Raw genomic sequence first — 14,217 nt, 5'->3', positions numbered from 1 at the left:
GTATGAGTGTAAATGAAGTGTAGTCTTGTACAGTTTCAGTTCGAATATTCCTGAGATGTGTGGTTAATTGAAACCCAACCACCAAAGAACACCGGTATCCACGATCTAGTATTCAAATACCTAAAAAAGAAAAATAGAAGACAACCTAGCGACAAGATACCGTACTAGAAAAAAAAACGCTTGGATTTGACTAAACATCTGTTATATTCCTGTAAATAATAAAAGTCAATATGAACTTATTTTAATTTATTTCATAGTAAATAGATTATTTATATTTGAAATATTCTTATGAATAAAATTATTAAATAATTGTATTATTATTTATTATTTTTTTTTTTTTTTTAATAGGATGGCTTGGAGCGATGTCAACCGCAATGGCACTATTAGTGTCACCAGTCACGATTGCTTTCTGTCGCCGCAAATCAACCAGGTTGACAGCTGTCATGGGAGGCCTTGTCACAGCACTTGGTTGCCTCTTCACTTCATTTGCCTCACAGTTCCATCAATTATTCTTTAGTTACGGAACAGTTGTTGGTAATTTACTTTGTTTATTATCATTATTGTTTATTTATACTGATTTTTTCTTCCGTTTAAATGTAAAAGTAATGTATTTTGAAATAAGATATTTTAGTGATAACATTCATTTCTTTTAAAAAAATAACTCTTACTGTCGCTGTTATTTGTTTTATAATTGTAGAAAAACAAATTTATTTATTCTATCGTGATGTAGTGTTCTGTTTCTTTGAAAGTACAAGAATAATATGTAACAAAAAATATCGATTCACTGACTCATATATTAAATAAATAATAAATATTTTGTTCCTCAAATAACACTAATAATTTTATACATTTAAACTAATAAAATGTTCCTTGAATTAAATGATTCTAAGGAAATATATTTAAAGACATTATTCAAATTCTAATACTAACAATAAATTTCCTCCAGTACTCTTTTATCTTCTGTTCAGTGATTTCGAGAAAAAAAAAATTAAAATTATTCATCCAGCAACCTAGTTTTTTCTGGAAACTTCAACTTATTATTTAAAATTTTTAATTCAGTGTTATTTTTACCTTTTTTTTCCTTGAGAACCTTAAATAAGTAAAAGGTAATAGATTATAAAATTAGAATGACTTTTGTTTTTTTTCTTTTTAAGGACGCTTTCGATTATAATATCAGGCAACCTCCTTATTACTCTTGTAGTTAATGATTATAACCACAAGTTAAATTATCGTTGATTTGTAACTTACATTTTAATAAAAACTATGTATTAGTTAGCAGTTAGCAGTTAAAAACGTAGGGTGGATCCACTCTAAAATATCCTTTGTATCTCATATCTTTACACTAATTCATTACAAACTCTTACATAACTGGTTGATAGGAAATGGATTTCAGGCCAATAAAAAACCAAAATTACAGCGTATAATAAATAAATAAATCCTACTACTGAGAAAAGATTTCTACTTTCCTGGCGAATACAGATTTTATCTTTATTAAAGGTAAAAGTATGGTGATCATGTCAAAAATGAGGTATCGCGGTATCTAAAATCTGTACACTTTAGGGTCTCACTAATTCATCTAGACAAAAAAAGCATATATATGTATGTGTACATGCAAAAACTTGTCACACTACTTTTGGCTGTCTATCTCAGAAATGACCGAACCGATTTTCTTCAAATTTGGGTCAAATATTTCTGCACATAGGCATTGAACTCTATATTTTAATAATGAATTTTGATATTTTAATAATTTCAGAATTATTTAAGAGGATAGGAGATGTCCCGAAATACCGATTTCTTTTTTCTTGAGGCATTTTAGAGAAAACTTAAAAATCTAATTTGTTACCTATAATAAATATACCGGGTGATTCAAAAAGGACTTCACGAATTTAAAACATATAAAAAACAGATTCGGCTGAGATCTCATTTCATAGAAAGATTGATCAATTTTGTCACCCAATAAATCGACTTATGTATGTCGCATTACAAATTGAACCGTATCAAACCAAAGTGAACGCTGGTTGAAAAACTTGAAAAACATATCAAGTTTGTCACTCAGCATTCACTTTGATTCGATATGGCTTAAATTTGTAATGCGACGTACGTCCCATCTGAAGCCGATTTCATTCCATACTGCACCCAGCAATTCGAGCGTTACCTCTGCAGCTGCGGCGTTAATTCGAAGTCTCAACAAAATCAGCAGGAAACGTTGAAACATAAACCTGTCTTTAATGAAACTTTCCAAGAAAAAGTCTACTGGGGTCAAATCTGGGGAGCGAGATGGTCATGCAATTGGACCTTTCCAACCAACACACCGACCTGGAAATCGAGTATCAAGAAAATCTCGGACTTCTAGGTAATGAGATGGTGCTCCGTCTTTCTGATAGTAGTGGTTTCCATCTTGGTTATCATCGTCTCACTGAGGAATTAGAAAATTTTGATGCATGTCCAGATAAATGATGCCATTTACGGTTGCTTCCTGGAAGAATAACGGGCCGTTCTGTCTGGAAGAAGAACAATCTGTTTCAATGAAGCAACCCGCTATTAAAAGGCTCCCTACCTTACTCTACGAAAATAACATTGAACTGCAGATGCTGGCAAATCGTGAAACCAAAACATAGTCAGCACGTTCCGCACCAGTAAATGTCTCCATTTTTATCAACACTGGTAGCCGAATTCGGTACTAATGAGTTACATGAATCAAAACTTGTTTTGTTATGAAATGAGACCTCAACCAAATCTGTAAGTTATCTAAATAAATTTTTATATGCTTTAAAGTTGTGATGTCCTTTTTTAATCACCCGGACATAAATAGTCAAGAAAAGATTTTCAAAAAATCAACCCCAGCTCTTAAAATTGAAATATGTTTTTTGTTCTTCAGTTTAAATAATTTTCAAAAAACTTTTGAAAGTTTATACTTCATGTATAGAGCTGTCAAGAAATTTTTACTTTTTTTTAAATTATAGACTTTGGACCTAAAAATACAAAGAATGTTTTTTTTTAGATTTTCTTTTTCTTATTTCAGTCTTTATTGAACGGGGTGTCAGATTTAGGGAAAACTGTACTTAAGAAAATCTGTCAAGCTTAATCTATATATATGAATATTTTTAGAAAATTTTTTGTTAAAATTTATTCTGCAGTTCTAAAAAAATATATATATCTTTTGTTTCTTAGCTTTAACTTTTTTAATTTGTATTATTAATTGCCGAGTAAATCATACAATACTTAGACAGTTATTTTTTTTACTTTTTATTCATAATTTTAAACAATTAAACAGAAAAGCGGTTAAATTATTCAGTAATACCTATAACATCTAATTCCATAAATTTTTCTTCTTAAAAATTTATAATTATATAATCCGAAGTCGTTATGATTAATTTTTATTTTTAAGTAAAACATTATCGAATTGTGTAAAAATGTCACTACAGGTTTTAGAACTTAGTTTTAAAAGATTTTCTAAATATTTAAAAATTATAAAAATAATACCGAATTATTCACAAATAATAATTTCCCTCAAATTTGATTAATTTAATTAATTTGATTAATTTGTTTTCCCTCAAATTTGATTAAATAGATAAATATCAATATATTTTTTTTATGTTTATGTTAAAGAATATTAAAATATAGGTTATATAAAAAAATTATTGTGTAAACCTTAGACCTACATCTTAGATTATTTTTTAAAAGCCCCGACAGATATCTTTTAACAAACTAAAATTACGATATGTATGCATTTTTTATAACCACTGCTCACCAAATTTACACAAATGAAAAAGAATCGAAGTAAAAGGTTACAAATCTTATACCTTTACATTACTTAATCTTATACGAAGTATTGAAATACATAAAAATTTAGAGGTAATTTGTATTCATAAAAAATAAAATTTTAGAATGAAAATTAGTTATTTTTGTAATTAAAGATAATAACACAGTTATCATTTGTACTAACTTAGGTAATTTGAAGCGATAATAATAATAAATTATTCAAATGAAATTATAATCTAATTCGTATAAATAATTTTGCGTAATAAGTTAGGACGCTTTGTTATGTTTTTCAGTTTAACTAGTTAAACTGAAAAAACATAACAAATGTTCAAGTTAAGTTAACCTAGTTCCAAATCATAAAGCAAAATACAAAGTTATTTATGTTTGAAAACATTGAAAAGCGTAAATCATATCTTATAAGATGGAATGATTGTTTCCATTATTATCACTTTAAATGGAAAACTTAAGTAATAAATTTTAAAGTAGAAAACTAAAGTTTATAATTTCAATTGCACAAACTTCTGAATTTGTTTTTATGAATATTATAACACTGAATAAACATAAATTATAATGTTATCGTCTGAGTGCCAGACCATAATCGGTAGACTTATTGGTTTAGAGAGTTCTGCAAGCTTATTTCAGTAAAGTTTTTATTTATTTTTTTTTTTTTTTAATTATTTGTAACTGGTATCAACCGATATAATTATTAATCATTAATAAATTCAACCAGCATTCCGTGAAACTGAACTCAACGTCATTGATTAATTTTGGTAATATAGAAATCGCTTTATTAAATGTAGCTTAGGCAGTGGCATTTTATTTTGCTTTACACCCGAAGTTTCTATAGTATCCCCAGCGAATCAACGAGCTTGTAACGTCACGTTCGGACATCTCATATTATTGTTTTCCAAAACATTATTTTTGCGCGTAATTATTTTTATTTCATTTTTCACCTTACAAACAATGCGGGCGCCCAAACAATACATTTATGTTGTTGTGTGTTCAATTCTTTCCAATTGACTTGATTACATGTAAAAAAAAATGCTTAATGATTCAATCTTGTAAACAATAACAATTCCTTAACTGATGACTAATGCTCTGATTGGTATTATGTATACAAGCCTTTTCTTTTTCCTATTTAGCCTCCGGTAACTACCGTTTAGATAATACTTTAGAGAATGAATGAGGATGATATGTATGAGTGTAAATGAAGTGTAGTCTTGTACATTCTCAGTTCGAACATACCTGAGATGTGTGGTTAATTGAAATCCAACCTCCAAAGAACACCGATATCCACGATCTAATATTCAAATCCGTGTAAAAATAACTGGTTTTATTAGGACTGGAACGCTGGAACTCTCGACTTTCAAATCAACTGATTTTGGAAGACGCGTTCACCACTAGACCAAACCGGTGGGTTATTATGTACAATCTTATAAAAATTTATACATGCAGTTAGAAATGATGCCTTTCGTCACTATTATATTTAGATCCTTCTTTCGTGGTACACAATGTGTGTATAAAGAAATAAACTTTAGTCCAACTTATATCGTGTTCAGTGAAATATTCGGATTGCGATTTTTTGCGATCATATTATTTTATAATTATTCATTGTTTTTCGCAATTTTTTTGGTATATATTATTTTCATTTTTGTTCGTGTGTGATTAGTTCGGTTTGTTATGGCAGAATTTCAATCCGTAGTTCAGAAAAAAAACTTAGGAGTCAAGTGCGTGAAATTCTCAAAAATGTTTATGATTTTATGAAAAAAGAAGCTCTTAAAGTAGGTAAATTAACTGACGACAAATATATAATTGGCATTCAAAAATGCGAAGAAAGAACTGCTGTTGTTTGTAGGATATCAAGAACACAGGTTCAAAAACTCAGAAGAGAAAAAAAGACATGATTCTTCAATCAACATCCCGATCGTGTTCTTTTCGAAAAAGTATAAACGATGTTCGAAACCTGTCAGTGGACTGGACAATTTTTATTTAGGTGTATAGGTGTAGTTATAAGAACAGTTAATGGATTTCATTCAGAGAAGAATGAATTACCTACTTTAATAAAAATAAGGCAAGAACGTTATCTGTTATTTTAAAACAGTTAGGTTTCAAATGGCGTAAAACCAAAAATAACAGAAAACTTTTAATTGAGAAATCCGATATTCCGATGGAAGGGAATTGAATATTTGCAGGCAATTACTAAGTACAGACAAAACAATGCTACAATTGTTTATTTATCCAAATAAACAAACTAACGAACTTAAAACGTACAATTCGGATGAAATATAGGTTTTAAGTTCGCATTTTTCGACAAAGTCGTGGTGTGATAGTATTGTTGAGAGACTTCATGTGCCGAGTTAATAAAGCTGATCGTTTAATAGTAATTCATGCTGGAGGAGAAATCGGTTTTATTCCGAACGTATTACTAACTTGGAAAGCTAGTTCGAAAAGTGGCGACTACCATGACAACATGAATACAAACAATTTCATGAAATGGGCGGATGAAAAATTGATTCCAAATCTTCCACCAATGTCAGTAGTAGTTGTTGATAACGCCCCTTATCACAACACAAGTATTGATAAAGCGTAAAATTCTAACTACAGAAGAAAAGATATGACTGGAGAAAACCAATATTCCATATAGTTCAAAAATGCTGAAACCACAGTTATATGAATTAGTAAAGTTACATAAAACTAAAGTAATAAAATATTACTTGGATGAATTTTTGAAAAAACATGGGCATCGTGTTTTCTTAGACCCCCACCGTACCATCCTAATTAGAATCCGATCGAGATGGTATGGTCAGCCGTAAAAAGACATGTGGCTAGTCATAACACAACATTTTCTTTCACAAATGTTGTGAAAATTTGTTTCACAGATTAACTACGGAAAAAATTAATTCCATGAATGATGATGACTGGAAACCCTATTGTGAAAAAGTAAAATATATTGCAAAAGAGTATGAAAAACTGGAACCACTGATACATGAACGTTATATTATACGTGTAGACTCTGATAGTGAAAGTGAAAATGAAAGTGACAGAGATAGTGATTCATTTAGCGAGGATGATGAACTTACTAGAAGTTTGAATTAGATGCATGAATAAAATTCAAGAAAGCTTTAATTTGTTATTAAAAATTAATAATTTAGTAAAAATAAAGGTTATAAAATAATTAATTACATATTGTTTATAACAATAAATGTAAATACGATAGTTATTACCGTGTACAATATGATAAGTAATACTTCGATTTGATACGCGGAGTTGATGTTTTCAGACCGAGTAGTAATACACAGTCTGCTCGTGACGTCACAAGCTCGTACATTAGCTGGGCCTAGTATAGGAGGTTATTCCTTCTTCAGAAGCTCCAGGTATTGAAACCATCAAGTTTCAAAGAATTTCAGTTACAGTCTCAGTTAGAGCACTTTTTTATTTTTGAGCCAGAAAATAAAAAATTGTACAGTAACATATTAACGAAACTTCAAGGAAAATGAAGATTTTCATATGAAACTAATTTTCAGAACATACATCTAGTAATTGGAGAAAACTTTCTACCACTTTACTATACGAGTTTTATTTTTATAATTCAATTTATCAAAATTAATAAAGAGCTTAAATTAGCCAACACAATAACACATTTACGGCATAAAAAGATTCTGATTGACAATTTGGTTGATTTTGGCTGTGTAAAAATAATCATAAAATTTACTATCTGAATTTTTGCTGGAGAACGCAGGATGTTATTTCGCATTACAGTTCTTGCTAAAGGATGACCGGGAAGTCCCTTTACTCTAGTTATTAAATTATTAGGTTAAGTGCAGCTTACCTTCTATGAATCTAAAATGTCTGTGTAGTCTCTACCACTCAAAGCACAGCTCTATGCGCCTCCATGTCCGGTTGTTCATCGCAACAGCATATCAAGGATGATCATTTCAAATATTGACCGAACAGCGTTTTGGAGCTGCTTGTTGACGTGTCTGCGTATTTGGATCTCTTCTTTTAGAAAATCCCAGAGTGCACTGTCAGGTAGAATGAGGTCAAGGTTTCCTGTGGCCAAAGCAATGGAGCCGGTGACTCTTCTGACCAACTCCGATCCAACGATTCCGAAAGATTTCATTCGGGCCTCTACAGACATTCAAAGAAAAATGCGCTAGCACCATCTTGCCGAAACGTAACGATGTCAACGATAATTTTTGCCGATAATTCTGGAAGCAGTATATTCTCGTCGATCATACTCATATAACTGTGTTGATTAACTACGCCGTCGAAAAAATAAAGACAGAGTAGATGTTCAGCTGTTGTCCCAGCCCAAATCATAACATGAAGCGGATGGTGTTCGATTTCCTCAAAAAGTAAGCATTGTCTTTCGCCCAAAAAAAATTTCGGTTATGAGAGCTTCAATAAATCGCATACTCATCTGAGAATATGTCATTCTTTTTATCGTTTGCTGTCAGAAAGAATTCAAGCAACAGAACTCTTTCTGTCGGAAAGAATTCATGCATAAACACGTTGACCAAAGTAATTATTACTCAGCTCATTAACTGTGGCTGGACGAAATTATTTAACTCACGTCCTTTCGCATATGATCTCGAAATGTCGATCTTGGAATGCCTAAACTTACAGAACGTTTGCGCGTTGATTTTATCGGTGATCATTGAATCGATGCCTCCACAGCAGCATACATCTCAGCTCGAGCGCTCGGCCTTCCACTGCGTGGTACATCAAAAACACTCCCCATTATAAAGGCCGTCTCCCATATCAGTAACGTTGCCGGTGGTGGTAACAATTTCCCAAAACGCACAAAGAAGTCATTCATAATGTTCTCCAATGTTTTACCAGTGTGTGGACGTTCGTGGATCCACACACAAACTAAAAAACGCTCTTAGACAGTGAACGCACTCGCATCCGCCATCGTTCTACACTCGACTACGACTAAGGTCATCCCATCACAAACGAACACACCAGACGATCTCCACCACGACTTATTCTTCCCACCTTTTCCAGCAGCAGTGAGCGATATTAGCGGTGAGTTTTGGCAGCAGTAGAAACCGATTAAGCCGTATTTATTGCAGTGTAAAATGACTTCCCGCCCACTCCATATAACAGCCAATTCCACAATACCACCATTTAAAATTAAATTATTCTAGTTCAGCTAACATTCTTTTTCATGCAGACCAATCAGTAGTCACTATTAATAACAAATATACGTATATAAACTTAACGGTATCATCCTTTATTATGTCATCAGAACTCGCTCTGGTTAACCCCCTACTCCAAATATTAAAATTTTAAAAAAACTATTGTAGATAAGTTTATTAGGAATCGTTAAAAGGACAAATTAATAAAAAATACATAATAAGCAAACAGAAAATAATCAATAATAAATTATCAATGGAAGGTCAGTTATAACAACAAACAAGACATTAACTAGGTTTACCTCACCGGGCTGGTCTAGTAGTTAACTCGTCGTCGCAAATCAACTGATTTCGAAGTCGAGAATTCTAAGGTTCAAATCTTAGTAAAGGCAGTTACTTTTATACGGATTTCAATACTAGATCGTGGATACCGGTGTTCTTTGGTGTTTGGATTTCAATTAACCACACATCTCAGGAATGATCGATCTGAGACTGTCAAGACTACTCTTCATTTACATTCATACGAGCGGTTCGAAAAGTTCGCGGCCTGATACAGAGATACCGCAAGTAGGTCCAAATGGCGACTTGTAGTTAATGTAATATCCTTAGATGGTATACTAAATAGTTTCCAGCATTTCTTCTCAGTCATTTAATCATTGTGGTTAAGGGGTAGTGGATGAGTATTGTTTTGTGCAAAATGAATAAAATCGAAATTCGAGCAGTAACAAAACATTTTGTTGTGAAAGATTTAAACTCGACAGATATAAAAAGAAGTTAGATTCAACATTAAATGATTCTTCTTCATCTTTTTCAATGATAAAAAAATTGGCAGCTGAATTCAAACGCGGTCGAACCTCATGATGATGAGCGTTTAGGACTCCCTGCAATCACCACAACCGATGAAAACATCGCAAAAATCCTCAATGCGGTAATAAAAGATCGACGATTGAAGATACGCGATCTTGCAGATATTGCAAACATATCAGTAGACCGTACTCACAACATCTTACACGAGCCTTTGGGTATGAGAAAGCTATCAGCGCGATGGGTACCGCGCTTATTAACGGTTGACCAGAAACGCACTCGAATGAACCTTTTTTAACAGTGTTTGAACATGTTCAATTGTAATTCAACTGAATTTTTGCAACGTTTCATTAGTGCTGATGAAACGTGGATCCATTATTACAGCCCTGAGACGAAGCAACAATCCAAACAGTGTGTCGAAATCGGTGGAAGTGCTCCAAAGAAGGCAAAAAGTATTGGATCAACAGGAAAAGTCATGACCACTGTCTTTGGGATGTTCGTGGTGTGGTGCTCATAGACTATCTGGGAAAAGGAAAAACAATCACCAGAGAATATTACGCAGCATTGTTGGAACAATTGAAGGAGGCCACCAAAACCAAACGTCCATGTTTGGATAAGAAAAAATTTATTTTTCACCATGACAATGCACCCATGCTGTTGCTGCTGAAATTCACGAGCTGCGCTTCCACATGCACCATATTCGCCAGATTTAGCTCCGAGTGATTATTTCCTGTTCCCGAATTTGAAGAGATGGCTTGGTGGACGAAGATTTGCCTCAAATGAGGAAGTCATAATTGAGACAGACGCCTGTTTTTCAAAGCTTGAGAAATCGTATTTTACTGAAGGAATAAATAAGTTGGAAAAGCAATAGACTAAGTGTATTACTTTAAAAGGTGACTGTTGAAAAAGTTTTAAAAATTTAGTAAGAAATTTTGTGTTTTCTTTCTTAAGCCGCGAACTTTCCGAACCGCCCTTGTACCACATCCTCAATTATCCTCTGAAGTAATACCTTACGGTGGTTCCGGAAGCTAAACAGAAAAAAGAAAGATAAGGCTAAGGCTGCTGCCTTTTGCCCAAGCGTATTAGTAATCAATATTGATTACTGATTGGTCTCGCAGTTGATGCATTACATAAAAAAAAGGGGAAAAATTAATAGTAACCATAAAACAACAGACGAATCCATATAAAAATGGACTCAAAGTAATAACAGTCCAGAATTTATTATGGTGTATATAATATATAACAATTAAATGCCTTCTAATCTTAAAATCTTCTAAATCTTCTTTAATCTTCTAATCTTTAATTAAATGTAGTTATACTTACAGTTTAACACCTATACTCACTCATACAAAACAATTTTAAACATTATAATAATAACAATAATAATAATACAGTAAACATAATACATACAACCACCTTATTACTTCCTTGTATGAAGTAAAGGAAGTGTAATCGCAAAAATTTTGATTTTCAGATTTCAATGGAATTATTCATTTTGACCATCCCTGAATCCATTTTCACTAGTTTCGACATGACGTCTGTACATACGTATGTGTTTCATATAACTCAAAATTGATTAACCGTAGGATGTTGAAATTTTTTGTTGTAACATCTAGTTGTGCACCTCTCCTTTTGATTGCAATCGAGTGAACCAAAAGTGTCCAAAAAAAAACTAAAATCAAAAAAATTGGATTTTGGGATTTTTTTTTTTACTGCAGTAATAAGCCCTCATTAAGAGCTTTTCAACAATTTATCAAAGTCATACTTACTTTCATTGGTTCTAGACTTATAGGCAAATGAAATTTTAATTAATGCAATATTTGGATCTTACAAGGGAAAGGTACTTCGGTTCAAATCTGACTTCATCTCCTTTTTTTTAACTAATAATTGCTAACCTCTGATTGTAAAAACTTTTTACAATAAATAATAATTCAATAATAACAATAAAAAGAAATGAAAAAATATCAGAAGTTATTAATGAAATAAAATTTTATGTACTTTCATTTAAAAAAAATGTGTATATGTAATTTAACAGGTGTTCAAGGAAGTCATTTGGCGTCAACATCAGATTTTTATTATTTAAACATTACTATATGTCCAATATGTTAAACTTATAACAAACTTCAAAAACTTTACAATAAAAGTAGTGAAATAACAAATAAAGAAAAGTTCTACAAAACTAACTACACATTACAATAACTATTAAATTTACACAAAAATAATCATGTCGAAATTACAAATAATCGCATTAGTTCTTATGTAAACTAAGTATTAAATTATTTAATATTACATATTTAGTCCTTAAATATGCATTGCAATCATAATCATATTTAAATAGCTCCTGCCTTATCAGTAATCATCCAGATTTAAAGAATTTTTTTTTATAAGAACTTAATTAAAAATGTAAATACATCAATTTGGATAAAAAAACCTGCTGCAATATATATATTTTTTTTTGAAAACTCTTAAGTTCTTTCTAAGTTTTTGTTTTTAGAATCATGTTACAAATTTTTAATCTGTAATTACAGAAAAATAATATACCCATTTCTTAATTATACCTTGAAGGGAAGCAATTCAATTATATTCTATTGATCTAAACTTTTGTTACTGTAACAAAAGTTTTGGTTTTTAAACTTTTTATAACTGATGATTATTTAATTAATAAGTTATATTTTATTAAATTAGAAATATTGCATACCAGAAAATGACTTTTAAAAGATCGTGGTTAAAAATTAATGAAGCTTGAATTAATGTCATTTTATTTTCCTAATCAATTCAAAAATAAAGAGGGTGGTTGTTTTAACTGATTATTTTACAAAATTATTATACATTTGATGAAGATACAATTGATGAAGAAAGAAGCATTTGGAAAAATATAGTTAAAAGAAGAGCCAGCCTTATAGTCCACATATTAAGGCATCCTGGAATAGTCGCTTTAATATTGGAGGGACAAGTAGCAGGAAAAAATTGTGTAGGCAGGCAACATTTGGAATATGTAAAACAAATTTTTAGGGATGTAGGAGATCCCGAAATTAAATTACTGGCACTACATAGAGAATATGAAGAGCTGCATCAAACCAGTCAAATGATTGAAAACAAAAAAAAATTATACATTTTATCTTATTACCAATCAAATATCTGGAGAAGGCTTTAAAAAAATACAGTATGCATTTGATAAAACACTGATTCTGCAATATATAGTTTGTAAGTTTATATTTTATTACCTATGAAATAAGTATATGTGAATATTTTATTAATTATTATTGCATTTGTTAAAAACATTGATGTCCCACAACTCCAATTCATCATAAAATATTCCACAATTTTCTTAAAATTATAACTGTAAAAATTTGAAAAAAAATTACTTTTAATTTCATTAATTGTAACTGATAAATTGTTTTTAAATATCAATACTCTTATCGAAATGTCATTTTTGAACCTCCTGGTCCCGCAAATTTGAATCAATTAATTTTTAATTACTTTCAATGTTTTTAAATTAAAACATAAATTTATTGTTGTTATATATCGAATAAATGTATTCCTACAAATAAATAGAAAAACTTGTTAAATTTTAAAATGCATATGCATTACCAAATTCGTAATCACTCAAACTGTACTATAATAAGAAAATAACTATGAAATTTTGATTGATTATTTCATGTTCACCCATTTCTAATTAACAGTAATAATTATTTTAAAAAATACTAAACTACAAAAAATAATTAATGCTTGTAAGTATGATAAGTGTGCTATGTAAGCTAAATAATAATGCTTTGTAAGAATATAAACAATCCCTCCACCAAACTACATTGGTTATGCTTTCAAAATTAATAATTCTGGGAAATATTCTAAAAATAATTTATTTAATATTCAGTAACTCTATTTAAAACCTAATTACAAATCTTAAATCTATAAATTTCTAAAAGTGAAACAATAAAGTTAAAAAAAAAAAAACACAAGACTATATATTGATTCTACATCAATATCAGGGAATATTCAGAGATTACCAGTCTTTTTTTTACTTACTGATCTTTACATAATGGTATTTATTGTTTTTAATTTTTCAGTTTGAATAAAATAATTACAATTTTAATTTTGAGAATATTGTATTATGTTTTATACAATACTGTAATTTTTATTTTGAGAATATTGTGGTGTAATTTTGTAAATTGAATTTATCTAAATAGTTAGGTTGATATCCACTTCAAACTATCTACAATTTGGAAAAGTTATTTTTACAAATGGATATAATTGTCACTTTTATTTAACTACTAGAATGTGTGAAATTATAACTAATTGTTAAAAATGTTATTATTTTTTATCATAAAATCATTATAAAATTATTTAGTGAATATGATATAAATGAACCAGTATGCAGGGAATTTCTCTGATGTACTATATTTCAAAGTATCATACACTAGGGGATGTACCACCCTAGAATTTTGCAAGGTTGGGTTAACTGGACTCTCGTTAACTGACTCATTTTTGTGGTGTGGGTTGCATTACTGGACTA

The 14,217-nt window shown here is 30.5% G+C and overlaps 1 protein-coding gene across 1 annotated transcript in view; it reads left to right on the top strand.

The window, feature by feature from the left end:
* Nucleotides 1–352: 352 nt before the first annotated feature.
* LOC142327768 (monocarboxylate transporter 2) overlaps nucleotides 353–14,217 on the top strand; it is a 29,929-nt gene continuing 16,064 nt past the window's right edge. The window contains exon 1 of the mRNA XM_075371086.1: nucleotides 353–534. Coding sequence (XP_075227201.1) covers nucleotides 363–534 — 172 coding nt within the window. The 5' untranslated portion in view covers nucleotides 353–362. The remainder of the gene's footprint in view (nucleotides 535–14,217) is intronic.

The sequence above is a fragment of the Lycorma delicatula genome, chromosome 7 (genome assembly GCF_047948215.1).
Source record: "Lycorma delicatula isolate Av1 chromosome 7, ASM4794821v1, whole genome shotgun sequence".
In the NCBI taxonomy this organism is placed as follows: Eukaryota; Metazoa; Arthropoda; class Insecta; order Hemiptera; family Fulgoridae; genus Lycorma; species Lycorma delicatula.
This window is presented reverse-complemented; position numbering and strand designations above follow the sequence as displayed.